Source organism: Polistes dominula, unplaced genomic scaffold (genome assembly GCF_049000335.1).
Source record: "Polistes dominula isolate Pdom_NZ unplaced genomic scaffold, Pdom_raw_medaka contig_31, whole genome shotgun sequence".
NCBI classification, from domain to species: Eukaryota; Metazoa; Arthropoda; class Insecta; order Hymenoptera; family Vespidae; genus Polistes; species Polistes dominula.
The window spans coordinates 68,729-94,381 of NW_028300925.1; the positions used below are offsets into that span (position 1 = coordinate 68,729).

The 25,653-nt window shown below is 32.0% G+C and overlaps 1 protein-coding gene across 6 annotated transcripts in view; it reads right to left on the reverse strand.

Moving 5' to 3' along the window:
* Fas3 (fasciclin 3) overlaps positions 1-25,653 on the reverse strand; it is a 247,531-nt gene that overhangs the window by 9,270 nt on the left and 212,608 nt on the right. For 4 of the 6 annotated variants that reach the window (XM_015317646.2, XM_015317645.2, XM_089171408.1 and 1 more), the window contains 8 exons: positions 7,725-8,048; positions 7,485-7,619; positions 7,208-7,399; positions 6,936-7,120; positions 5,211-5,352; positions 4,640-4,690; positions 3,334-3,399; positions 2,669-2,782 (listed from right to left, as the gene is read on the reverse strand). In XM_015317646.2, the coding sequence (XP_015173132.1) occupies positions 2,669-2,782; positions 3,334-3,399; positions 4,640-4,690; positions 5,211-5,352; positions 6,936-7,120; positions 7,208-7,399; positions 7,485-7,619; positions 7,725-8,048 (1,209 nt within the window). The remainder of the gene's footprint in view (positions 1-2,668; positions 2,783-3,333; positions 3,400-4,639; positions 4,691-5,210; positions 5,353-6,935; positions 7,121-7,207; positions 7,400-7,484; positions 7,620-7,724; positions 8,049-25,653) is intronic. The other 2 variants (XM_089171407.1, XM_015317647.2) reach the window with 2 other exon arrangements.

The window sequence follows — 25,653 nt, forward strand, 5'->3', positions numbered from 1 at the left end:
ATACTGTATGCATAATATTTTAACAAATTATTAATTATTTTTATTCGACTGATACAAAAAACATGTGTATAAAAAAAGTGTATATACTTTCTAATAATTACGAACTATATAACAAAGATTATGAGATATATATTTATTAACGAATGTAACAAATGTTTATGCATCTATATATCTATATATGTATATAGTAAGATATATATAAAAATAAGGAAGAGAAAACGTACAAACATGCTTGAACAATCTATCAGGGAATAATAATAACAACAACAAATAATAATAATAATAATAATAATAATAATAATAATAATAATAATAGTACTTAACAAATAAGGAGTAAATTATATTATTATTATTATTATTATTATTTTTCGGAACTTTTTTGCGACACCACGAAAACGTAACAAACTAAATTGAGTTTCATCGCACTTGCCTTTGCCGATTTCATTGCCGTTGCTTGTCGCAAAACGACTTAGAGTCTTTTATTTTTCTCTAAGTTGTTAATATTTTTTTCTCGCGAATAATAATTATTGATATCATATATGTAAAAAGGGGGGGGGGGAGAGAGAGAGAAAGAGAAAAGGGGAAAGATAGAAAGAGAAGGCTAATAATACATACGTAACAAGTATCTAACTATGTTGACACATGCAGCAATGAGCAATAATAATCGTAAGCACGAGGTGCATGCATAACACTTTTTTTTTCTTTTCTATTTTAATATAATCTATGTTTTTTCTTTTTTTGTTGTTGTTTTTTATTCGGGCAACAGAACGACTAACGATATAAGAACAAAAAATTAGATGGGTGAGAATTTATTATAAACGAAACCACAAAAGAATTATGAGAATAGATTTAGAAATATTCGTGCGAATGTATTCTTATGAGTATAGTAATATTAATATCCTGCATTTGTAATATATATATATATAAATATATATGTTTTTTTTTTTTGTGAAATACCAATTATCAACTCTCGGTATCATGCTCATTCCTCTCTTCAGTTTATTGAGAAAAAAAGTAAGAAATGATTTTATTAAGTTTCAATAAAAGTATCATTTTTGCGAATAATAAATACAAAGATGGATTTTATAATCAATTTTTTCATTTTTTGTTTTGTTTTATTTTTCTTTAATCTTTTTCTCTAATATATTGATCAACGTGCAAATTGACTTTGTGAAAAAATTGCAAATGTATATTATAAGAATGCAATGAATAATTGCTAAAAATAGTAAATGAATTTGTCGAGAAAATAATGAAGAGCAACAGAGAGAGAGGGAGAGAGAGAGAGAGAGAGAGAGAGAGACGAGACGAGAGCCTGAGATGATGAAAAATAAGTTCGAGCACATTTTTGATGAGAAAAAAATAAATTTTTATTGGTGGGGGCTTTGTTTGCTGTCTGAGGTGACTTACCCCTGGACAGTATCATGCCTAGAGTACGGAATCGCACGGTTATTGTTGGTGTATCTCCGTATTCTTTACTTGGCCCGACTTGCATGCTGTCCTATTAATAGCGGCACAACACACAAGACATTTGTATACGTACATAATAATATAAATGAAAGATAGGTAGTAGTAAATAGAGGAATAATAATAGCTCTGATAAATAACTTGGCTGATGAGATCGTGTAGAAGAAGAGGAATCGTTAGCTACGCACAAAAAAATCTTTCAAAATACACGCCTCTCTTTTTTTGCCCGCTATAAATATATAAATATTTTTATGTTGTTGTGTACATAAACCTAACTCTCTATACAGGTATATATATAAGCGCGTGTATGATAGGTATACACACATGTTTTACATATCCAATGTTTTACGAGATACATGTAGTATGTGTACTATGTATCGAGCATTATATTACTTCATCGATTGAAATTCGTAAAAGTTCTAATCGGAAGAAATAAAAAAAAAAAAATTAAAAAAAATTCAAATAGCCCAGCCGATATTTTCTCTGTTATTTTTTTTCTTTTTTTTTTTTTTTTCTATTTTCCTATACACACTTTTATATTTTCCCAATAAGTTTCGATCGTAGTCTAGAAAAAAAAAAAAAAAAAAAAAAATGGAAAGATACGGAATTAGCAGAATATACCCCCGACACACATTAGAGACCGCCGTTCGTTCATCGAGGGCCCGGATAAACTTGGCAACGGACAATGAAACTCGTTAGAACTAGCCTCTATCTAAAAACTTGGCAAAATACGAATTCTTTTCGTTACTCTTCTCTTCTTTCTCTTCTCTTTCTTTTTTTTTTCCTTCCATCTATCTATCTATCTAACCATCTATCTATCTTTCTTCTTATGTTTCGTATCGATGAACTTCGCCTATATGTATAGGTATATATAATATATATGTATATATGTATGTATATATCGTTGCTCTCGCTTTTCTCACAATAGCCAACTAATTTCACTTTCTATCATATGGACGAAAATGACTGTATGTTCGAATAATAGATAAATAGAAAGTTCTTCCATCAAGGATACATAGAAGAGAACAAAATTTACCTTGCTGTAAAACGAATATGTGGTACATAATGGATGGTACATAATATGGATAATACAATACACGGAATCAAAAATAGTTAATTAACTAATAATAAAAATTTCTTATTTTATCTTTTTTTTCTTTTTTTTTTTTTTATACTTTTTACTTCTAGTTATATTCTAACTCACCTGCGAAGCACCAGCGACCGGTTGCTCGAGCGAAAATCACCAGGAACACGATGAGAATGAGTACCAAAGCACCAACAACGATACCGATGATTGATCCAGCATCAAGATCGACACCTATGATCGTTGATAACAAAAAATGTATATGTATACATGTATATGCATGTATTTATAGGACAATTATTTATTTTGTCCGTTATAACTCTTATTTATTTATTTATATTTTTTTGTCTTCATTTCAATTGATTCGATTAAAAATGTTGCAACAAGAAGCGGTGCACTTACGCTACATGGATATTGTGACTTTAAATTTATATCGATTAAATACCTAGGAAAGTACAACAAAACTGAATGATTTATCTTTTCGTTGTTGTATTTTCAACGGTTTAATCGTTTGCATAAAAATCAAAGTAAATATTCGCGAATCATGCTTACGTATAATGAAATTAGATTAGATGTTTGCACTCAATTGAAAACTTTCCTACAATTAGCTATATAATATACTTCGTATATGTTACAGGTAATATAAGTAATGAGAAGGGATACGATACTAAATGATTTTCTAAGATTTACAATATGCATATAGTATATATATATATATATATATAAATATAGGGTGCCACATAGGTTTTCTACTTTAAAGTTATTACAAATTACACGATGCATACTGTTTAAGTTGGACTCAACGGAAAAACGTTGCTTTACAAGTTCCACGTAATCGGTGACTTTTTCCGCTGCAATTCCGAATATGCGTGGGCGTGACAGTTACAAAAGGTTGTGCAAAGGAAATTAATTTCAAATTGTATTTTTCCATTTTCATGTTTTCACCTTTCATTCATCGCCCATATTTGTGAATGAAATTAATAAATTGAATTAATAAAACAACAATATATAGGCGATGCATCAAATGATGAAAATGTTCACGGGTTACCCGATGTTTTTTTCTTAATAAATTATTATATATATATAGATTTTTGTTTGTTTTAAAACATATAATTTGCCTGTAACATATACAATATAACGATCAGAAAAATATATTTTGATCGTATTCTTGCAAAAAAGACGCTACGTTTCTTCTTTTGAAATTAACAACGAGTAACTTTCTACATAAACCATGAATACTAAAATACAAAGTTCCATACGGATCATACTTGAATCTTAAATCGTTTAATATATTTTAAATATTTTTTGAGAACTATATTATAAAGTGTTTTTTTTATTTTAATCAGAGTGAGATCACTTATGGAAAATCTTTGTAAAAATTCTATCGACTATACTAAAAAAGAAAACTAAAAAAGAAAAAAAAAGAAAATACATCGAAATCATTCGTAGATGTATTTTCTCTCAATAAATTAATTCTCATAAAACGAATATTATTAATTTCAATAATATATTTAAACAATATCAAATAATATACTTTCAAATATAATTAATTTCTAATAATATTCGTTCGTTTCATTCGTAAACATTAAATAATGAATCCATCATGAAATTTGTTTCGTTAGAAAATTGACATTCAAATTGTTAATCAATCGTTTATTTTGGATTCATTCTTTCTTTCTTTGTTAATATAGATCATTGTTTGCCATCCAATACAAGTAAATAATGGTAATGAATTGGATTCGAGTATCTCTTTGATATATTATAAGGTTAATAATAAAAATAGTAATAAAACCAAAGCTAATGGTAAAGTCAAATTAATATTGTGATTTTTTAAACATAATATATTTGTTACAAAGTTTATTATTCGCGGTTTAGTCAATATGTTACATGGGATATTGAAAATATTGACAAAAAGATATAGAAAAGCTATGATGGGAGTAACCGTAGATGCCATTAGAAAAATTGTACATTCATTACCATTAGATTAGGTGTTAGAAGAAGGGATGACGAACAATTGAATACGTTATTTTTTTTTTTTTTTTTTTTGAATACTACAGGCTTACGTATAATAATTTGAAAAAATGACATTACCTAGTGCGTGCATGTGTTCGGAGAGCTTACCATAGAAGTGACTGAACGCTCCTGCATGAGCATGCGGTGAAGGATCGATATGGTTAGAGAAAAACGTACACGCATACACACATGGAAAGATATTATGTGACATGTGTTATAGATAGTAGTAAGAATAGTAGTAGTCTTAGTTATAGATAAATCGTGTGTATATATGTGTATGTGTGAGTGTCTGTGTGTGCCGATCGTCATGGAAAGATAATGATGATCGATCGATCGTGACGTACATAAGTAGAAAGGTGTGATAATGATCGTGACGAAGGTCGGTGTTAAGCATGTGAGAAGAGAGAACACTTTTGAATGAATGAAAATGACGGTGACAAACGAACGAAGTGCAAGGAAGAGATGATATATCTACCTAGTTTATAAAACCTTCTCAATTTGGACAATAAGTTTTTTTACTTTATTTCTTTTTTATATTATCTCTTAGGAAGAAGTTAATGTTTCTTTGTTGTTATACGGTGAAATGAATGTTGTTGATAAAAGAAGAGAATAATAGGTTTGAGTTAAAAATGAATAATCGTTAAGTTACCTGCTGGTTCTGGAGAGGTTGACAAAACAATATGGTACTCGTAACCTCCTTCTTTATTATAAGCTTCCAATACGTATTCCTTCTCCGTGTCAGATTTTTGAACACTATCGATGGTTAAAACAACGAGCCACGCGCCGTTACCCTATAGAAGAACAAACAAAAAAAGAACAAAATAAAGATTATTGGATTTTGTTTTTACATATGAAGAAATAATGATCGAAAAGGAGAAAAATCAACAACATCGTTCGAATGAACGAATGAACGAACGATCCAAAAAATAATATAAAGATAAGCGCGGAACAATATTTAAAACAAAAATAAGAGTATTTCAATGAGCGTTACTTTTTAATAACTCTTTGCAAATTTTCTTCAACTTCGTAATTGCATTTTCAATAAAAGCTGATTCCGCGTATTCATGGAAAGGTAGAACGAGGAGGGGAAAGGGTGAGAGTCGACGAGTCGCTTGCCGACGAAGCTTCGTCAGATCGAAAGCCATTTATACACAAAAGCTCAGTTCGGACAATTTCAACCAGAGCTTTATTGGTTCTTGCACGCGGAGTGTTGTTCCAGAGCGTTGCATCCCACGTTGGGGAAGGGGGAAGGGGGGAGGGGGAAGGGGGGAGGGGTGGAGGAGGATCCGAGCATCGCGCTTTGGAACTTTCCGCGGAATCCGTCGAGTACCATTCACCATTGAAATATCCCTCTGCTAGTAGAAGTATCAAATATTCGTTGAATGAGAACAACAGAGAGAGAAAGAGAGAGAGAGAAAGGGAGAAAGATAAATAGATAGATAGATAAATAAATAAATACAGAAATATAAAACAACAAAAATGAGTCTCATTTTTCATAATTAAAATAAATTTGATTATCTTCTTTAATAATTTAGATTGGAAAATATTTCTAAACGATTAACAAAAAACAAAGAAAAAAAGGACAAGATATAGAATTAATCCTTTTAACTGAACGTAACCCTCGACAATATTTAATTGAACTCTTATTCAAAAGTTTGAAATATCCATTAATGGGAAAATTATGACACGTTTAAGCTAATAAATTTATCGGTATATCTAAGAAAAGAACTGTTTAAGAAAGGGTTGGTTGACACCTCCCTCATGAAAAATATAAAGAGAGAGAAAGAGAAAGAGAGAGAGAGAGAGAGCATATAATACTCTAGTGGTAGCATGCATCATTGCTTCCAGTTCTGAGTGTCTAAGCATCTGAGTTCGATGGAATTTCATTACGTCGCTGTAGAATGCTCGCTTGGTGGTTAACTTTCGAGTCACACAGATGCATGTAGAACGCGCGCCGAATGAACAGTAAATCGAGGCTGACTGGCGCGCAAAGCAATATTGGATTTCTGTTCTACCTTCCTCCCCTCCTCTCCTTTCCTCTCCTTTCCTTTCCTTTCCTTTCCTTTCCTTTCCTTTCCTTTCCTTTCCTTTCCTTTCCTTTCCTCTCATCTCATCTCATCTCTTCTCTTCTCTTCTCCAGAGTCAAGTCTCTTCGTTCTCTCATACCCCACCATTCGCCAACACCAAACTTTTCCTTCTAGGTATTTCCTTATCTTTATCAACAATTGGGATCGTTTCGTTCTTCGATCGATATTTTTGTTTTAACAAATTCATCAAATGGCAAAAAAAAATTAGGTTTATGTTGTTGTTTTGTTTTTCTTTTTTGTTTTTGTATTAATGGTGCAAAAGGAAGGGCAGCAGTTTATTCTTTTACCAGATCTACGGCAGTGGAAGTTTCAAGACGATTGCTTTCATCTGGACGACCTTCTTCGATTTTCTCGCCATTTACTCGCCATACGAAACGAGGTCGTGGATTAGCATAAACTGTTACGTTTACTGTACCCTGTCGGCCGATGACGTATCCGAAACGTTCGATGGTTAGTTGAGGTTGAGGTGGATCTAAATGGATAACGGTATATAATGTTTAGTTAATATAAGATTATAATATACAATTGAAAAAGAAAAGAAACTATAAATAAAACTTACAATAAACTTGAAGCTGCATTTTACTCTCTTTTGGTACGTTCAAAGCAATGTGTTGAGCTACGCATCTTAAAGTCTTGCTGTTATCAGTCCAATCCAAACTACGTGAGGCATTTTGTACTGCGACGGATAATTCGTTCGAGTACAAATCGTCATACGTCGATGGTTTTTCGTCGTTGGTAAGAAGTTCATCATCTGAGGATTATATCGAATTAGAAAAAATTTGAGAAGATTATTTGATATTTAATTAAAAATAAATAATACATATTCTTCAACAAACCGAGATAGAGAGAAATGTTCGCAGGCGGTCGTCCACCAGAGGCACTACAACTGATTTCCAATTTTTCTCCTTTTTGGTATTCGTGTCTGCCATAGTGTCCTAGACTCGTTTGAAGTTCTGGATTGTTCGGCGGTTCTATATACAAAAAAGGAAATATTTTCAAACACATTCGAGATGAATATTGATTTGTAGAGTGAACAAAATTGGAAGATAATAAAATTGACAATGAATGATGCTTACTAGCAATGACGATGTAAACGCTGGCATTGCTCTCTGTACGACCATCTACTGGTGTTAAAGCACACCTGAAGATTCCGTTGTGTTTCTCCTTCACTTTGAAGATGTGGACACCGCATTGACCTTTCTGAGTACCTTCGCCGTAATATTCTATACCATCCTCCGGTGCTTGATTCGGCGAGAGAATAGTGCTCCTTTCACCTTGGATCTCGACACGACAGATTTGCAATGGCGAACCCATCGTACACATGATCCTTAGACTATCTTCCAAACGTACGACAACTTGACCCTTTGGTTCGATGTCGACCGTTGGTGGCTTTGTGGCAGCTGCGAATATAATATTACATTATTAATAATAATGGTCTAATTGGTACATTTCATTATTATTATTATTATTATTATTATTATTGTTATTGTAACTGTTAATTAAAGATTTGGAGATAATAAAAGTTATCATTTTACGTTGCTTATATGAAATCGATATACTATATAAATATATAAGTGTGCGTGTACAGACAATATATACATCGAAAACTCGCATCGATCTTTCGCGAATTAGCGTGTCAAGTTGAGACGATGTAGAATATGGAATATCGTGCTCGATGCTATTATGATAATGCACCATAAGGAATATGATAAATCGAACGTGCTCCAGCCAACGATTATCATATTTCACCTGGCACGTATTCGTTGACGTACGGATAACCACTCGTTGTTGACTTATTAGTTTCAAAAATATCCTCCTTTTCCATCGAGAATGAAATAATTTCTAATCATTTTTTTTTCTTTTTTAGATTTTTCGTATTTCATTTGAGTTAATTACTTTATATAATTAATATTATATTTCAAATTCTATAGATAGTAGTATTAAATAAATAGACATTTCAATCGATTACGAGCTATTTTAAAGACAAAAGCAAAAAGATGAAGGGGAAGATATTCAATTGACTTTTTTTTTCTGTTCTATTTATTTGTAACTAATTAAATATCCTTTTTAATTCAAAAAGGTCGATTGTGATCTCTTGTTCTCTTTCAATGACCAAGAAAAAGAGAGAAAGAGAGACAGAGACGAAAGAGCTTTCTTTGAAGAATGCCAGTAAATTAAGTAAGGAAAGAGAAAGAAATAGAAAGATAATCGTCTTTTAACGAAATTCTTCGAGCTACTTCGTGTTAGAAAAATGTTTGCCTCTAGTTGCTTATTTAATTACAAGGAGCATTGATCGATCGATAATTAACGATATCTGTTCCTTTGAGAAAATCAAATAAAATAATTGAATGCTTTTATTCTCTGTTTCTCATAGAATTGATCATAAATTTTATACGAAACTAATAAAAGTAAACATTCCTATTTAAATTTTAGATCTATATAAAAGTACATGCGCAATTAAAGTATATATATTTATCAGTTTCGTATTCGGCATAAGTACTATGTATATACGTACATATGTAAGCACAATATCCTTAATATGTATGCAGTTGTAGTTTAACTCGTTTGTTTGAATCGTCAAAGCATGGGTGAGTCCAATAGTATTAGGTATGCACGATGTTAAACATGGCAACTATTTAACTCGAATTTTATTCGATACAAAAGTAAACTCGTAATTGTAGGATTGTTCGATAGGTCAAAGAGAAACCAGAGTGCTATCATCACAAACTGTTGGGCAAAGTATTTCTCGTTCGATGAATACGTTCATGCTTTTGGTGTCATGTTTATCGTAAAATATAATACATATATAGTATAAACGTAGATAAAAAGAAAACATTAAGTACCCTTTAATTTGATATCGATCAAAATTCTGTATTTTTCAAATTAAATTAATATTTTAATCATTCGTTAACTCTATAATAGCAGAATAGTTTCGAATATGATGAGACTAGAACATGACAGATGTTGGACCAGCTGTTATCACGTTGACACATATGGACGAACATAGATCACTATCTTCTATTATTTTTTATTTATATTTTTAAATTTTCATGACATACGTTTGAAACGAGAAAAATATCATTTATAAATATGTTACACGTTATTTGTCGATATTCATTTTTAAACGTAAAAGTAATAATAGGAAATGATAGACGTGAATTCAATTTAAATGTGAATTTTACGGATGTATGAATTGATGTTACAACGTTGTTATAAATTTAATATTAGCATATAAAAATGATTGTTAATAGAATGATATTCAATAGCAACGTCGTGATGTAATCTTACTTTCTCTCTCTCTCTCTTTCTCCTAGAGATGCTACTCGAAACTATCGCAAAGCCATAAATCCTATTTGATTTTCCAGCCATCAATTTGTTATACGGATGACGTCACGATCTAATTTGCCCGTATACAGGGGGTAGAATACCAAAGCAAATCCTGCTCTCTCTCTCATTCTCCCTCCTCCCTCAAAATTTCCCTCCCCTTCACTCTTGCTCTCTCACTTCTCCTCTCCTCTCCTCTCTTCTCCTCTCCTCTCCTTTCTGCCATTACCATCGGCGTTGCGCATCACGAAAACCACAGCAACAGATGCGATGATTTGTGGACAGTAGCGTGCATCAGTGAGCTTCCAAAATTGATGCCGCCCTACCCAAGGTAAGTTCTAATTTGCATTCAAACGCGAATAGTTTATGTTTCTTGGAACTTGAAATTTCACGGAAGAAATGATTCTTTAAAAAAATTAAAAAATATTTTTAGTAATTCATTCTGAGTCATCATTCTGAATCGTCCTGAAACTTCAGGGATGTATCTTATTGGAAGGGTGACAGACACATCGATGTTTTCTTTAGCAATCTCTGCACACAAGGTAAAAAGAAATATCGAATTCGCGAAGAACTTGCACAATCCGTGACACACTTCTATGCTTGACACGCGACACTCTTCGCGGATTTACATTTTTCGCGAAATAAGAGTATCTACGAAAAATGTAGAAAGAAGTTGAAAAATGCCACGACAAGAAAAAAGAAAAATAATATATTATTATATACGTTGGAAAAGGGCATCTGGAAAAGCGTCATCGTTCTGTTCAATCTCTTTCAATCGATAAAAATCATACGTTGTAGAATTATTTTTGTTTTGTTTTGTTTTATTTAAAAGTGAAAAAATTTATTTAACAAGATATTGTATTTATTTGTTTATTACAATAATAGACGTATTTGTAGGGAAATGTTTATTATATGTAATCAGAAAGAGTAATTTTCCCATGTGATATCTAATTTTCTCTCAGTAACGACACCTTCTCACTTTGCTCTGCAACATGCGAGCTGTACTCTCTCATCTCTCTCTTTCTCATTCTCTTTCTCATTCTCTTTCTCCCTTTACAACCTTCTTCCATCTATTTCCCTCTCATACGGTGGTGTATAATAGGAAAGAGGAAGCGAGTGCAAACCACTGTGGTCAGCTTTGCATGTGCAAGCTGCACGATGCAACGAGGGATACTAATCCCAGTCGGATCTCTCTTCCTCTCTTTCTCTTACCCTTTTCTACTATTGGATAATATTCTCTAACGTTGCTAATTTCACGAGAGAGTCCTATACTCCTGGCCCTTTCAAATCTGTTTTTTTCCTTTCTTTTTTCTTCTTTTTCTCCTTTTCATCTGTGAAACACTGAAATGGTCAAGCTACGACGATGGAAATAGAGTTTCTACTTTTCCAAAATTAACATTCTCGTCCTGGGATTTATTCCAAAATTAAGAAATTATTAAAAATATAATGAAGATGAAATTTCGCGGATTATAATAATAATAATAATAATAATAATAATAATAATAATTTATATCGCACGGTATTTTAACGAGCGAAATAAATTATAAAATGATGTATGAAAAATAAATAATGAAATAATAGGTTTGATACGATATTACAAAAGATGAAAAAATATAATTCGAATGTGTACTTAAATCAAGGTTAATTAATTTTTCAAAATATGAAATTTTAATAACGAACCACGAAAATGAAATATAATAATAAGTTCGATGAAAAGTCGAACGCTAACATTAATAATTACAAAACGTTAAAATAATAAAAGAAGAGACAGGACTGATTTTTCATTTTAATTACCTCACTCGTTATCGCACCACTCGCCCGTGAAATTCGAAACGGAGCAAAAATATCGCCGATGGCAAGTTTATACTATACATATATTTCATCTATGTTATATATTTCTCTCTAGTGTCTTTCCAATGGAATCGGACCTGTGCCAACCAATTTTATTTTTTTATTGTTTTATGTTTTTTTATTACTTCATTATTTCTCGCTTCTTTTCTCTGAAACGAATCATCTTTTTATTGTTCAAATGAAATTCACAGCTATCAAATTTTCCACATTAGGGAGTTGTCTATTTTTCTTTTTTTTTCTCTTTGTCTCTCTTTAACTGTAATATCCATTAAATTGTCTTTTTATGGTTGCACATATGGGACGAGAAAATCTTTCTCGTGTATTTATTTATTCTCATTAAATTTGTTAAAAAATAAGAAAAGAAAAAAAAGAACAAGATTAAGAATAAAAATCTTTTGTAACAAAATCTCGAAAAATATTATCTTCCAAATCTTTTGCAGATATAATATAATATTGGAATGGTATAGTGTTCGTTTGTGAGACAAATAATGGTCAGGGTGATTCGTTGAACGGACAGAGAAAATCATAGTTACTTTCCCCCCCCTCCTCCTCCTCCTCCTCCTCCTCCTCCTCCTCCTCCTCCTGCTCCTCCTCACTTCCACCCTCTTATAGTTCACTAGAGCTTTATCCTTCTGCCTGAAACAGAGTCGCATTTCGTAGTTGGTCTAACAATTTCGCTGAGACAGCCCACAAATCTTGTAGAAGGTATAGGAGTCAGGTTTACACGAAACGCTAAATCAACTCTCCTTCGTCGTAGTTGCAACATCCACGTGATTTTCCACTTTCTATCTCTATCTCTATCTCTATCTCTCTTAAACTTCATCTTTACTCTAAACATACCGAAGGATAGGAAAGGCCTCGATTTCTGGGTGATTTCAACAAACGACGCCAAGTACCAGACTAAATCACTTTTGCTTATACCGATGATGACACTAAAATCGAGTTACACGAAATAGATTATGAATTTAAACTCAAAAATAGATGATCGTCGAATTAACCTGGATTTAGATGATTTAAATCAAAGTGAATATGCATTATATATATATATATGTATATACTTTATAATATTCAATGAAAATTATCTTCTTATATTATAGCATTTAACTTGAAAGTTCCGCACTAATTGTTTTATATTTAAATCATAGAAAATTAATCAATATATAGAAATGCAATCGAATTTCATTTTTCCTATCTATAATAGTCAACTTTCTTTGCAATTATATTATCGAGAAATAAATATTGGAATTAGTAAGTATCCATTACTTGCATTGATTTCCATATACTTTCACGTTCGATAATGATAATCCATTCATAATAAAAAAAAGAAAAAAGTAATAAGGTATTATATAGTTCCAATATTTGTCATCGTAAAAATACAAGATATATATTGCGTTGACAACCAAGTAATTGCGGATTTCACCAATCATTTTCCTTGAAAAATCCGCAATTACTTAGTTGTACCAATATATATATGTTACCATCAAAGACTGAAATTGGAGCATATCAAAATTCACATGGTTGAATATCAACACATACCAAATATGAAAGACCGACTATTTGGTTATATTCTTATATGTTAATATTTTGAATATATACCAAGCGAATATGTGAATCTTGACATTCTCCAATTTCAGTCTTTAACGGTAACATATACATATAAATACATATAAATATATAAGTAGCTACGCTTTCTCGAAAATCAAAAGGCTGTTATCGTATTATACGTACGATCTGTGTTATCGAGCCTGGTATACAATAGTGATGCTTTATAACGACTCTGATGTTCGCAGTGACGCTTCCTCTTAATTATTCTCGATAACTTTGTCCTGTATGGTTGACGTCGAAGTCGACAACAACGACGACTACGACGACAAAGAAGAAGATGAAGAAGAAGAGAACATTTCGAAACGACAAAAGCCAAGAACCCATACACAGCACATACGGTTCGTTAAATCGTGACAATTAAATGTCGGAGATTTTACAAGTTTCTATATTATTGCTTATCAACGATCTCGAGTAAATGCTTTTCACACGGAAGATCTTACATCTAATTTTGCTATTTAAATTACGAAATAGTTTGGAGTTTAGAGCTTTACTAAACTTAAGATATGATAAGAATCAATGTAAATGCTTAGAAATTGTTTTTAGTAGGTAATATTTATATTGTTTATAATTGTAATTTCATGTTTTTATTATTAATTTAAAATTTCATACAAATAACGATATTAATATAAAAGAATATATAAAATAGATATTTGAAGATTATTTATTATATACACATATAGATATATATATAGAAAATATCTTCCAAATGGTTTGTCCCTACTAAATTTGTTTTGAACGAAACTTTATCATCAGAACTGATTAAAACAAACAATTATGCATTTACATTGATCTCAATTTAAATCATTCGTTAAAAGTTATTTAACGATTATTCAAGTTATTAAATTCGAAATAAAGATTTTCTAACGATTTAATTAATATACTTGGATAAAACTTTATACTCTCTTTCCTTTCTCTCTCTCTCTCTCTCTCTCTCTCTCTCTCTCTTTCTCTTTCTCTTTCTCTTTGTCTGTATTTCTATACCAGTATTTTAATCAATGATATTATATAAATCCAATATATATTGCTAAAATATGACTCGTTAGTTAATAATCCGCTTCCGTCCACAAACTTCGACCAGTGTTGGTTTTCCGAGACAATAAATAATTCGAAAGCTTATATTAATCGTGTCAGTATTCATATATTTTCAGATAAAATATATATCATTTTTATCATCGATTTTATTACTTTACTACCTACGTTGTATAAAAATGTACTGTGTTTCATATTAAATACTTTGAATTAACTAAAAATTCATTAATTTATTAATTTATTATTATTATTATTATTATTATTATTATTGTATTTTTTAATTCTAATAAGATAAAAAAAATAATTTTCGTTGACTTATCATTAATTTCATTGAAAAGTAATGAAGTTTTTAACAATAAATGAATATGTGTATGGGTGTGTGTATCGAGCGCAAAGTACCGATAGCTTGTTTGATATCAGAGGAACACGTTTGCCAATCGTTATATTATTATCAAACTACATAATTACATAGTGCGAAGAGAAGGTTGCTTCGATAAACGGAATTAATGAGCATGAACGTTGCGCTCGTCAGTTTACAAATATCCTGTACACGATTGATTTCGAATATTTAACAAAGAAATTTTCTCTTCAAAGAAAAAGAAAGAAAGACAGAGAAAGAGAGAGAGAGAGGAGAGAGAGAGAGAGAGAGAGAGAGAGAGAGAGAGAGAGAGAAAAGTTTTAATTAAGGATTTTAGTTTACAGTAAATGTATCATTCAATTATCAATTCTATGATTTAACAATTTGTGTATTATTAAACGTCTGTAACGATTCAATTAATCAGAAAAAAAACCAAAACAAATAACATAATCGGCCCGAAAAGGGAAGGTGCATGACCAAAAAGTATGTAATCTTAATAGAACAAAATTTGTCTTCTTCTTTTCTTTCTGTTTCTTCTTTCGACGGTTCTAATGGATGGTCCTTATAATAGAAAGAAAAGAGGTTCACGAGTGTACTTCTCGTTGGAGTGTCTCCCGTGGTTGGAAAATGAAAAAAAAAAAAAAAAAAAAAATTATTGAATGACGAGAAAAAAAAAGCAAGCAAAACGGAATGAAGAAAGAAAGGAAAAAAGTAAACGCGAGAAAATGTAGAGAGAAGAATAGTGGGAATAAAAAGAATAGATAGATAGATAGAAAGAGAGAAAAGAATGGTGTACGAAAAGATGTTGGAGAATAAGAAGTGTTCTCTTCACTCAACGAAGAAAAGGGTTAGGTACAAGCGAACGATCCTCTTAACTCGATTTAGGGGATGATACTTGAGACTCTATCAGGCTCAAGGATATATTCCATTATGAAACTTGATTACGAATTTTTTTTTTTTATATAAAAAATTAATAAAAAGAGGAAAAGAAAAGAAAGAAGCCAATATAAAATCAGAGGGAACAAAATCGATTGAATTTTGGAATTAATCAATTAGACTATTACTATTATTATTATTATTATTATTATTATTATCATTATCATTATCATTATTATTCAAAAAGAATTAGCAGTCGTTATTTGTTTCTAAAGTAACAAGATTTATTAACGTCCAATTTATTATCGACATTGTAAAAAGGCTTTTATTACCTTTCGAAAGAAAGTTCGAGCATGGTAGTTGGGTACAATCACAAAAAACGAGAAAGAGCAAGCAAGTTGAAATGACGGGAGAGAGAGGGAGAGAGAAAGAAAGAAAGAAAGAAAGAAAGAAAGAAGAGAGGAAGAACACAAGGGTAAGTTTAAATGGCGAGAGAAAGGGGAGGAAACGAGATAGGAGAGGAAAGGGCGATAGAGGGAAGTGGGAGAGAGGTGGTGAGGATATTGAATCGGTGTCCTTGCTGTAGGTGCGGTTGAAGAGCTTTTGGTGCTGGCAGCAGCATTAGGAAGGCGTGGTCGAGCAGCACGCGATGGGTTTTCGATGCCTGCTGGATGCAGGACAGCGGCACCTCTTACGGGAACAAACCCTGATGCGGTTTTAACCGCTTCCACTGACACATCCTCTACTCCATGCCCTTCTCTACACATGCCCTCTTCTCTTTCTCTCTCTTTCACTTTCTCCCTTCTCTCAGCTACTCTCATCCTACTCTTCTCTACCTTTCGAAGCTTGCTGAAGCTAAGCGTGCTTTTTCCGATCCTCGTGATATTGACGACCCTTTGACGGGGGACGTCGAACGTGTTACCTCATTGAATGAGATAAATTGTCCCTTAACGTTGTTCCTATATCCACACGCTCTTTTATATACGAGAATTTCTAAATGATATTTCTTCTGTTCAATATTTTATTATTTGCTTCATAAATGTTTTATTCGTTTGGTTAATGTAAGTCAATATAAGGTCAGAATGATCGGACATACAAAATTTTGAATGAAGTTACTTTTATCATTTATTCATGATTGAGATAAAGAAAGAAGTTAATTAAGAGTATTAAAGAAAATGAAGGCTGAGTGGAATATGAAAATCAGTCGACATCTTATTCGACAAGACGCATCTGCATACTAAGAAGATTATCCAGGTTCACGATCGAAAGATCCGGATAAAAGTTTCCTTTCTTCCCCTTTTAGATTCCAGTTAAGGTAAGATCTACTGCCAACCCACTTCCATCTTATTAACCAGACAAAGACAATACACAGACTGGCCCAAAATCCTCTTGGTTAATCTATCCTGTTACAAAGGATTACTCCTATCCTTTCTATCTCTTTTACTACCTTACTCGTTATACCCAAAATTGTCAATTGTTTTCTTAAAGTCTCTTAGTTTTTTGAAATGAGATGAAAGATTTTTTTTTAAGGAAAGTATCCTTTAAATATAGACATTTTTTTTTCATGCCTTAAATTATCTCTCAGCACAAAACGTTTGAATGTTTTATTGCGAAATAAATAATAGTGTCATATGTTTCTAGATGATGATATTTGAGATCAATTACATTTTACTTTGCATAATAATAATAATAATAATAATAATAATAATTTTGAAATAGTACAAATTTGAAGAAAGCCTATCATAGAAAATAAGTATTTTTATTATAGGAAATGGTGTAGAAAGTTTGAACGGATGTTCCATTAAGACGACAGGATTTTCTATACTTTTAGAAAGCTTTCTAAAAGGGAGAAAAGAAGGAAAAGGGTTAGAGGAATATCGTCGTATATATCTCGACGGACCATTTCACGTAACCGTTAGTCTTGCCGTTGCAGCTGCGGTCATAGAGACTTTCATTTTCATCCTTCCACATCTTACAATCAAGAGAAGAGGCTTTTTATAAGAAGACTCTCTAACTTTATAGATATCTAGACGATCGACTTTTCTATACGACGTCTTCTTCTTATACAATCTCGAAATATTCAATCGATGTACGTGCATCTACGTTGAAATAATTTTTTCTATTTATTTAATTAATTATTTTCTCTTTAAAAGTACATATATCGTTTTAAGTTTTTTCCAAAATATATTCTCCAAAAGTATTCGCAAAAGTATGTTTCTCAATCAAAAAATTAAAATATAACTAATTTCAATGGAATCTAATTTTATTTAAATGTTATATTCATTTATCTCATGGAACGCGATTTGAAAAAAAAGATAATTAGAATAATAAAAGTTAAACATGAGAATCTAAGGGACAAAGTTAAATTAGTGTTAAATAGTTGTAAAAGGGCGAAAATTAGATGAAAACTGAACGAATGAAATCAGCTTAAAAGTCTCATGTAAACGCGTAAAATGTTTATGCGAATGGATGCATGCATACGTGCATACATGAGTACAGGACATACACCTCATACGAAGAGCAAAGAGCGAAATGCTTGCATGTACATATTAAACGTCTGTGTTTTTTAAGTAAACGAGTAAAATGTATAGTCAAGGAGTGCACACTTGAAATAAATATAATATCTATATACATAGGTATCTCGAAAATGTAGAGTTTTTTCTATCCTTAGCCCTTCCTCCACCCCCACTTCCGGAGTTTTAATTTTAACGTCCCAACAATTTTGTATACATTTTTTTTCCTTTCTTCTTTTTTAAACTGTACTCGACAACATGTGTGGGTGTGTCGACTAACGTTAATTAAATTAATATAAGCTATGTATGGTTTCTTTCTCTTTTTCTCTTTCTCTCTCTTATGTGCACACTCGTACGTATAAAAATGATCTTCCCTTTTTTTCTGGCCAATAAACGAGAGGAAATACGTCCAGACCTCGGCAGATGAAAAGTTACACGTCGTCGAGTTACTGGCCAAGCTAACATGAAATGCAAACGTGTCAGAAACTGTTAATTAAATTATATTTTACAAACGTTACGTTGAGCAACGGCGACGTTGTGACTCGACGTTATGTTCTCTCTCTCTCTCTCTCTCTCTCTCTCTCTCTCTCCCTCTCTCTCGCCCTTTCTATTTCTCACTTTTTCGGTTTCCATGTTGCACAATCTCGCAAATATGATAAAACTAAATATACATTACGCTTGTGACATTTTCAAACACTTTGTAATATTTACGATTGCCTGCTTTGATTATTAATTTTTTTCCCCTTTATCCCTTTCTCTTTTGTTATACACGTTTTCTTATGTAACTACAATGTTACAATAGATTTTTTTATCTGCTTAGATTATATCTGTAATATTTTTTACGTGTGTTAAAATTTAATTTAAGAATAATTAACATATCTATTATTTTTCTATATTATTATTCTAGATTATTAGTATATATTTGTATTATATTATATTATAGATTATATTATGTATTTATCGACAAATTTATATTATATACCGACAAGATTGTAGGATATTGTGATCGAGTGATCTGGAAGATATAGTAAACGGAAATATTAAGCGAATTTAGGTTTCCTTTCCTTCACTCACTTGTTCCTAATTCTCACGTAGCGAAATACTGAAGCGAACTACAAGGCGTTAATTCTAGTCTTTGCTTTGAACCTTCCGGTAGGTAGAGATAGGCATATAGGTATTCTACTATACTAGCTTGATTCTAGTATCGGTGCGTTTGTGTGTTACAAAGTGACACACGGTTATTATGCCGAGGGACATATATAAGGCTACTATATGTAGTAGTGGCACATAGGCTTATAATACACCAACAACACGCATGTATGCATACGCACATATACAAACTTAAGCAGAGCCTGGTACATATGCCAAACCGAATCTCGGCATTATAGACTCACGTTGCGAGTGCATCCTATGTCTTCGGTTCGTTACCTTCATTGTTGTTGCTTTGGAATTCAGAGGTGTTCTCTCCCACTCTTCCCATATAGTACGTGCCTATATTTTTATCAAATCTCAATCTCGTATACCTTACTACTACTCGTCTTTCGCGAATTTATATAAAATATCGTTATTTTCTAAAATGATTAATTTAACAATAGCGTATAATCAAATTTTCTTTATGTTTTACCAAAACATAAAGAATTAATTTTGATCGAAATCTAAATGGTTTCCACGATTTAACTGAATTATACAACTTAACGCTGAAGATATACATATATTCATATATACGATAAATTACTCTCGAGTAGTATAAATATTTGTAGACATATGTATATCATTTGCGTAGCAACAAAACAAGCAGACGTATAAGTGAACAAAATTTGATACTTTTTTGATATATTGTTTTTATATCTTTCGGTAATCGAAAACAACTGACAAAAAATATAAAAATAATAACGTAGTATATTGGACGAAAGCCTCACAACATTTTCAACGAGAACTCGAAATTAAATAACTTTTGCTTGTTTGCTTGGAATGCTTTAAAACGAAGAAACACATATTTTCTGTGTTTGGTTTTACAACGGTGTTCGGTATAGACAGCTATTAAAATAAAATCGTAGAATATTTTTTTTATAAATATTTAAGATCAAATATCAATTTTATACTTCAACTATTCACTTCGCATGAATTACACAATTTAAAGTTGATATAAATATATTAAGATCTACCTAGAACTTTGAAGTTAAAGTAATTGGTTTCAAAGTGAAGAGAAGGTAAATAAATAAATATATAAATAAATAAATAAATAAAATAAAATAAAATAAAAGTTATAACGCTTCGAGCAATAGAATTTACGTAACTCTCGACGAAGTGAAAAATAAGAAGGTAAGATGTAGTAGCTTATACCTTACGAAAAAAAGGTAGACTTTTAATTAAGGGTAAGAAAAAGAAAAAGGGGTGGAAAGGTAAAGAGGAAAGGTAAAAGAGAAGGTAAACTACAAGAAGTAGAAGTAGAAGTAGAAGTAGAAGAAGAAGAAGAAGAAGAAGAAGAAGAAGAAGAAGAAGAAGAAGAAGAAGAAGAAGAAGAAGAAAAGAAGAAGAAGAAGAAGAAGAAAAGAAGAAGAGGAAGCCGATTTTTGGTGAAACGATTTCGATCGCCTTTTATCCGGTACTTGCTTGGTTCGATTTATTAAAACGATAGGATGAGGTTCATTTTCCATCGTTTCTCGTCAAAGGGATTCAAAGGGATTACTTTACGCTCGATCGAATCAGTATCCTCTTTTCCCTCTCTCTCTCTTTCTCTCTCTCTCTCTCTAAGTTTTTCGTCGAATAGCATTGGCAGCACCACCAGGGATTTGCCCTTTTAAATTTACACCGTGCCCTGATTTTCCTAGATCTGACGAGAGTGGTAGCACTACGACGACGACGACTACGACGACGACGACTACGACGACGACGACTACGACGAAAAGGACGACACCTCAAAAATCTCAACGTACGCCATTACGACCGGCTGTGGATCTCATTTGAACACGGCACCAGAGTTCTCTCACAGTCTGGGTTAGTCTCCTAATGAGGGCGGCTTTTTCTTTTCTTCCTACGTCTCTACTATCCGTTCCAACCCTTCTCTCTCTATTTCTTTCTCTCTCTTTCACTCTCCTATAGATCTTCGTTCTCTCTCTCTATCTCTCTCTCTCTCTCTCTCGTATATATATACTTCCTTCTACTACCTAACTCTCACCAATCTCTGAGCCTCGTCTCAACCATTTTTTCCATCCTTCTCTCGTTCATTCTCTCTTTCTCTCTCTTTCTCTCTCTTTCTCTTTCTTTTTCTTTCTCTCTTTTGCGGCTTTTGAATGAGAAGGTGGCACACGATGCAAGAGTAAGAAAGAAAGAGAGATGCAGGCCGGTGAATGTTATCATCGCACCGCCAGATGCAGCTTGAAACGGCAAACGAGAGGATCCACCCGCCAGACTATCCGGCATAATTAAAACTTGTACTGCTGCACGGCATCTCGAACGTTAGAAATATATATATATATATATATATATATATATAGATGTATATATAGATGTATATATACTCACACTCTATCTTCCTATTATGCGACTGGAGAGGGGAAGAAAAAAGAAAAATAAGACACGGATATCGAGATACAGCAAAGAAACTTATTCTACTCTTCACCTTTCTATAGACTATCTTCCCATGCTTTTAACATAGTGAATATAACTAACGGATGGATGGATGCCTCTTATTATTTATGTACATCGTACAGTTACTTGCTCGAGTGAAATCTATTATTATAATAAGAAACATTTTTTTTTCGATTGTTCCATGTCCGATAGAACAACGCGATTTTGCACGCATGTAATATTATACAATGGAGTTTTAAAATGTTTAAAACAAAATTTCTTTTACGATTTACGTATATGCTACATTATAATATAATAATAATAATAATAATAATAAATAAAAATAGAAGACTGGAGAGTAAAGGGGGAATGACTTTTATGTTATTTTCTTTACTCCTCATTAAATATCGGAAATAAAAAAAAAAAAAAGTACATATTCGCATGAAAGATAAAAGGGGAAGAGTACTATACTTTTCACGATGTTCAGAAGCGTCGAGTATGCTTTTATCCAACGATCCCTGCCACTAGACTTTTGCATATTTCAACGAAACATCATTAGAGTCTTATCTTTGGTAGCTGAAGTTACACATTCTAACATCGTTAGATACCTTAGATGTAATGAAAAATTCATAGCGATTTATTTTACATAAATTTCAAACTACTAAATTACGAATGATCGTAGAAAATAAACAAACCGAAGAAGAATGTTAACGCTTTTTAAATCTGGTTTGAGAAGTTAAAAAAAAAAGAAAAACGAAAAAAAAATTTTTTTCTAAGAGTTTTAATCAACGATTCGTTCGTTCGTGCATAAAACTTTCTATCGTTGTTTTTTTGATTTTTATTATTATTTATCAATTTAAAATTCGTTTTATTCCAATTATGAAAAGAGAAATCGTTTACAACAGATTTTAATTTCACGGTGTGTATAACGTCAAATAATAAATCATGGTTGGTAGTAGAGGAAAATGTATTTTTGCAGTGAAAGCTTCGTCAACAATACGTGTTCCTTCCAACGTACGACGACGATTCTTCATTCGTTGAAATACACGTTTTCTACGTGTCTACATAGAAAGTGAGGGAGAAGTACGATGAAGAAGAAGCACAAGCTTCCTTCTCTCTCTCTCTCTCTCTCTCTCTCTCTCTCTTAGTCTTTTATTTTTCGTTTTTCTTGCTGCAAGTCAGATCGGAGCTTATTTCAATGCGAATTGAAAGCGGATTGCGGATATCAACGTCACGAGCCCGAATGATATTAGCATAATAAAGGGCTGCTGCATTCGTGGCAGCGATCGTTCCAAGACGACGGCAATATCTACGTCAATGGATTCGAAAAGTGAATGCATTTACAATGCTTGGGATGATATCGACTTTGTCCATGTCCATGTCTTACTATCATTCTTAATGAAACATTTGTTTTAGACTTTTGTTTTTGTCTAATAAATCTTTTATTATTATCATTGGCAAATGTATTTTGTCTTTTTTATATATGACAGTGAACACACACGCATGCATGTATGATAATTGCAAAAGAAATTTAATCATGACCAAGTAAATGTGAACAGTGGTATATATATATAATCAATTCAATATAAAAGACCAATAATTGAATTTCTGGCAAACGAAGAGCTCGCAAGAAAAAGACTTTTCCATTACTCTGAAAGTAATTCTTTACACGTTCTGCTTCGAAACAATGGAACATGAAAGAACGAGAGACAGAAATCGAACCTGTTGCTTGAGAGAAACAGAGGTAGAAAAGGAAATTGAATTTTTTTAGATTGGTCAGCCTGGCCAACAAATCCTTCCTTGACTTCTAAATAATCACGAATTAAGATAGAATGCTAACAACAACAACAATTGTTCAAACTGGGTTTTTTACACTTAGTTTTTCTTTTTTGGTATTCCCTTGTTTTTTTTTGTTTTTTTTTCTTTTTTTTCTTTTTTTCTTTTTTCTTTTTTTCTTTTTCGTCGACGTAGCATTCAGGTGAAAAACGTTAACGAATCATTGTGTGCAACAGTTCAACTGGCTCCACTTCGATTCGAATGGATTTAATTAAGGGTCCATCCTTCATGGTAAAAAATAGAAAAGGCAGAAAGAAATGGAAAAAGAAAAAAAAAGGAAAAATAATAGTAAACCTGGTGTTTCCATTTTAATCGTAAACATTTCATTTGGCTTTTCAATCGAGTATCTATCTATTTTAAACTTTTACCAAAGAAGAAATTTAAACAGTTTCCCTTTGTATTTTTTAGCTTTCAATTATTCTTCTTTTTTTTCCTTGAGATACAAGATGAAAGATAATAATCGAATTCTGACCACGAGTTCAAAGTTCCACTTGTTATGGTACCTAGTTGCAAATATAGGTAGATATACATATGTATATACACATATACACAGAATTTATGGCATATATTCGAAAAACGCGTTAGGAAGCAGGCAGCCAGTGTTACCAAGAAGATAATTGAATTTTCAGTGTGACTCTGGGTAAACGGGTTTCCTTGTTTAGCGTCAACGTTGAGATGCAAAGGTACATGTCTCGGTAACCTAGCTTGCTAATCCAAGAGAAACACGTAATAACTATGCCGGAGGATTGTGCATGAATATCAAAAGATATTAAATTCCAAGCGTTTCCTGTTTGTATTATTTCGTTGTTGAGATATTCTTGATATATAAGTAATAAGTACAATATTATCGGTTATCTTTAATCCCCATGAAATTGTAGAAAACTTAAAGCATAATATCTATACAGAAATTGAAAATCTTTTAATGATACATTTATTAATTTGAATTAGATTTTTTTTTTTTTGTTCATTTTTAATTTATAATATTTATATAAAATGCATTATTTCACGCTTGACAACGTTCGTACGTTTTCGCAATTATTGCTCGCTTCTCAGCGTTTAATTAAATTTCAATTAGAATTTTCGATGCGGTAGGTGCAGACGACTTTTCGCAGAGTTCTCTTCTCTCTCTCTCTCTTTCCCGATGGAAATTTTGTTCTCGATCGAACGAGTTGCTTCCTCTCTCTCTCTCTCTCTCTCTCTCTCTTTCTCTTTTGCTTTTCTCTCTTTCCTTCTTTCTCTCTCGTTTGAAATTATGACGCTAAAACGAAAGTTCATGTAGCGTACGCGACAACTTTTCCCAGAGAACTTTGATTGCGTTCTCTGATGGATTTAGTGGGTTCTATTTAATAGATAGGCTCCATTTAACGTAACAGCCTAACGTTTAAACGTTATATTCGAAAACCGCTGGAAACTATAAAGCAATGAATGAATTTGTTTAGCTCTTTGCCCCATGGTTCTATATATTTCTATTTAAATTTTGATGAAAGTTATTTCTAAATTGTTATATTACTCCGAAATAAAATTCGATCGAATTTAACTCACCCCGACAAATAAATCAGTTTTTCATAAAGTATGTAATAATTTAAAATTAAAAGAAATACACATTTGAATTAAAACAAAATTCAAAATTAAATGAATAACTTTATTAATCTTATGATTTTAAGTATTTTAATGATTTTTCAATTTTTATAGGATTAATAATTAAAATTTACCTCTCTCTCTCTCTCTCTCTCTCTCTCTCTCTCTTATTTTTATGTGAAAGAGAGACATTAAATACAATTCCACTGACTTAAAATAACAATGTGGTCGAATAGAAACGAAGTGAATATAAAATAAAGAAATAGAAAACTACTGAAGAATACTCATACTTATTTCCATGTTATTTGTAATCCGAGAAGGAGATAGATAGATAGAGAGAGAGAGAGAGAGAGAGAGAGAGAGAGAGAGAGAGAGAAGAGGAAATAGAAGAGAGAAAGAAAGTATAAAAGAAGAAGAATCCGTTCGAAGACCCAGACGAAGGAAACCTTATTTAGGTTGCACGAC